This window comes from Borostomias antarcticus, assembly GCF_949987555.1.
Source record: "Borostomias antarcticus genome assembly, chromosome: 13".
In the NCBI taxonomy this organism is placed as follows: domain Eukaryota; kingdom Metazoa; phylum Chordata; class Actinopteri; order Stomiiformes; family Stomiidae; genus Borostomias; species Borostomias antarcticus.
In genome coordinates, this window is record NC_140246.1 from 6,651,429 (window position 1) to 6,653,928 (window position 2,500).

At 55.5% G+C, this 2,500-nt stretch overlaps 2 protein-coding genes across 3 annotated transcripts in view; both read right to left on the reverse strand.

Annotated features, from left to right (window-relative positions):
* Nucleotides 1–2,500, reverse strand: part of mpped1 (metallophosphoesterase domain containing 1) — a gene marked incomplete at its 3' end in the record, with an annotated part of 127,918 nt that overhangs the window by 67,782 nt on the left and 57,636 nt on the right. The window lies entirely within an intron of this gene.
* Nucleotides 1–2,500, reverse strand: part of scube1 (signal peptide, CUB domain, EGF-like 1) — a gene marked incomplete at its 3' end in the record, with an annotated part of 70,884 nt that overhangs the window by 27,198 nt on the left and 41,186 nt on the right. The window contains exon 7 of one of the 2 annotated variants that reach the window (XM_084447931.1): nucleotides 594–683. The exons of the other annotated variant lie outside the window; for it this stretch is intronic. Coding sequence (XP_084304057.1) covers nucleotides 594–683 — 90 coding nt within the window. The remainder of the gene's footprint in view (nucleotides 1–593; nucleotides 684–2,500) is intronic. 2 annotated transcript variants of the gene reach the window in all.

Consider the following 2,500-nt stretch of genomic DNA (forward strand, 5'->3'; position numbering starts at 1 on the left):
TCTCGTTTGTTTGCCACGACCACACCAAAGATATTATGGGATGGATCTGCATCGTTTCCCTCCAAAGGACTGTGGGTAGAAACTAGGAGCCATGTTTATCATTAGTGCAAGGAATGGAAGGCCATTTTATGAGTAGACGGGCCATAATACTCAATAACAAAGAGCTACTTGGGCCTCTGGCGTCCTCCAACACTTCCTCAAACGGAACTGTTTGTAAGGAGACGTGCCTGACCATGCCCATACCGTTTTTGGGTTGGTGTGTGACCAGGAGACTGACGGTTAGTTCTTTTGGGAAACCTAGAGCAACGGTCTCATCCAGAGATTTAGAGTGGAGGGAGAGAGGGGTGGAGGGAGGGAGGGAGGGAGGGGGTTCGAAGGAGTAACAGCAACCTCTTTTTCTGTATCTCTGCCTCTTTCACCCTACCTACAGACTGGAAGCTTGGGGGTGGACACAGTGGGCACCAAGGATATTCATAAAAAAAGAAAAACAGACGGAGAGAGAGAGGAGAGGGAAGGAGGACGGGGGAGGGGGGGAGGAGGGGTACAAGCACAAGCGCCATGGCAACACATAGAAAGAGGAAGAATAGAGTTACCCATAAGTAGCCGCCGTTTCACCCGCTTGTCCACATCAGCTACTGACGTGGCATTGAATTCAGAGCTCTCAATTGCAGCCTCATCTCTCTCTAAAACACAAGTGACAAGGGGACAAACAGGGAGCAGTCAGGTTAATGAGAAGCCCAATGTCCCGCCGCCCCGGCCCCTGCGGCCCTCGGCCCCCACCTACGACGGCCCCTCTTGGCCTCTGAGCAAAAACCAAACAAGCCAAGAAGCAAGAAGCCATGAAGAAGCCAAAATCCCTGTTAGAGTGTTAATCCCCCCAAAAAAACAAAACCATAAAATCCCCAGAGCAAAAGATTTAAAAAAAATAAAAAAATAAACATGTAAAGTAAGTAAATTAGGGGGGGGGGATGAGTATCAGTCTTGAGGGTGGGGGATTGGGGGATGGGGGAGGGCATTTTTTAAAGAAAAAATAATAATATTGAAATCTTAATTCAAAAATCGATGGTAATTTGGGGAGGGGGGTGGGGGGTGGAGGGGGTTGTTTTTGTTTTGAAGTTGATGTTTGATGCTGTTGTTCGCCGGTGCTGTTTCTGTCTTCCATACCAAACGGCCACACACTGTCAGCAATGATTCCCTCACACCAGAGCAGGAGGAAGAGAGGAGGAGTAGGAGGAGGAGGAGGAGGAGGAGGAGAAGGACGATGAGCAAACATGTCCAAGACAAGCTGCATAAATGTGTGGGGGGGGGGGGGGAGGGGGATGAGGGGGATGACAACAGAAGGAGGGAGAGAGTGACGAGAGGGGAGGAGGACAGGAGGAGGGGCAGTACGAGATGAACAGAAGAGAGGATGACAAGAAAGAGACGGAAAGGAAAGGGAAAGCCTGTCCCATCACCGAGCGCGATGGGAGCAGTGAATGGGCGTGGAGTCGGGGGGAGGGGGGGGGCGTTAAAGATGGAGTCGGGGGGGTGGAGATGGAGAGACATGCAGAGGAGAGGAGAGGTAGTCTGGGGGCAGCGCTGGTTGCCTGTTTGTCTATGGAACACATCACAACTGGCTTTAACAGTCAACGCTGGAAACCACGTTCCCAAGCTTGGGGGGTAGGGGTGACGGGTGGAGGGGGGAGGGGGGAGGGAGGGTGGGATCACGCTTACGGTGGCATGCAGACGACGCACAGCTGAGCAGCTGCAGCAGCGTTGTTAGCAGGGGTTGGGGGAGATGAGGAGGAGGAGGAGGGAGGAGAAGGAGGAGGAGGGAGGAGGAGCAGGAGAGGAGCGAGGGATGCGCAGCGGCCTGGAGCGAGTCGCCTGGTTCTCGGGGGCGGGGGGGGGGGGAGTCTTTCACTGGGACCAGGTCGTTAGGCTCTGAATGAGCAGGTCTCCCCGAATGGAGGGGGCAGTGGTGCCACTCAGCACAATGGGCCTAGGACTGTGTTTGATGTACTGTACTGAGTCCTATGGAGGGGTGCGGGTGGTGGTGGGGGGGTAATAAAATCCCCTCCGTCACCCTCGATTGGCCCATTACAGGTCTCTCTCGCCCTCTCTCTCGCCCTCGCTCTCTCTCCCAGGCGGTTAGTGTGTGGAGGACCCTCTGAAGTGCCCTCGCACATGAATAGCGGCTCTCCGGTCTCTCGGCTAACCGTTAGGAGAGCGCGCATGCGTTTGCGTGCGCGCGTGAGAGAGCTCGACGTCGAACGTTACGACCCGCGTGTGTGACAGAGGGAGAGAGAGAGAGAGGGAGGGAGAGAGGGAGTGGAGGGAGCATGCGAGCGTGAAAGCGCGTACGAGGAGTCCGGGGGCCACTCCTAGGGAGGCCAGAGGGAACTCTGTTTCTCAGAGCCCTGCGTGGGGGGCCCTCCGCAGTGTGAGGAGAGTTCACAGGACAGGAGCAATGGAGGAGGAGGGGGGGGGGAGGGGGGGCGGCGGGAAACGCGCCAATCAA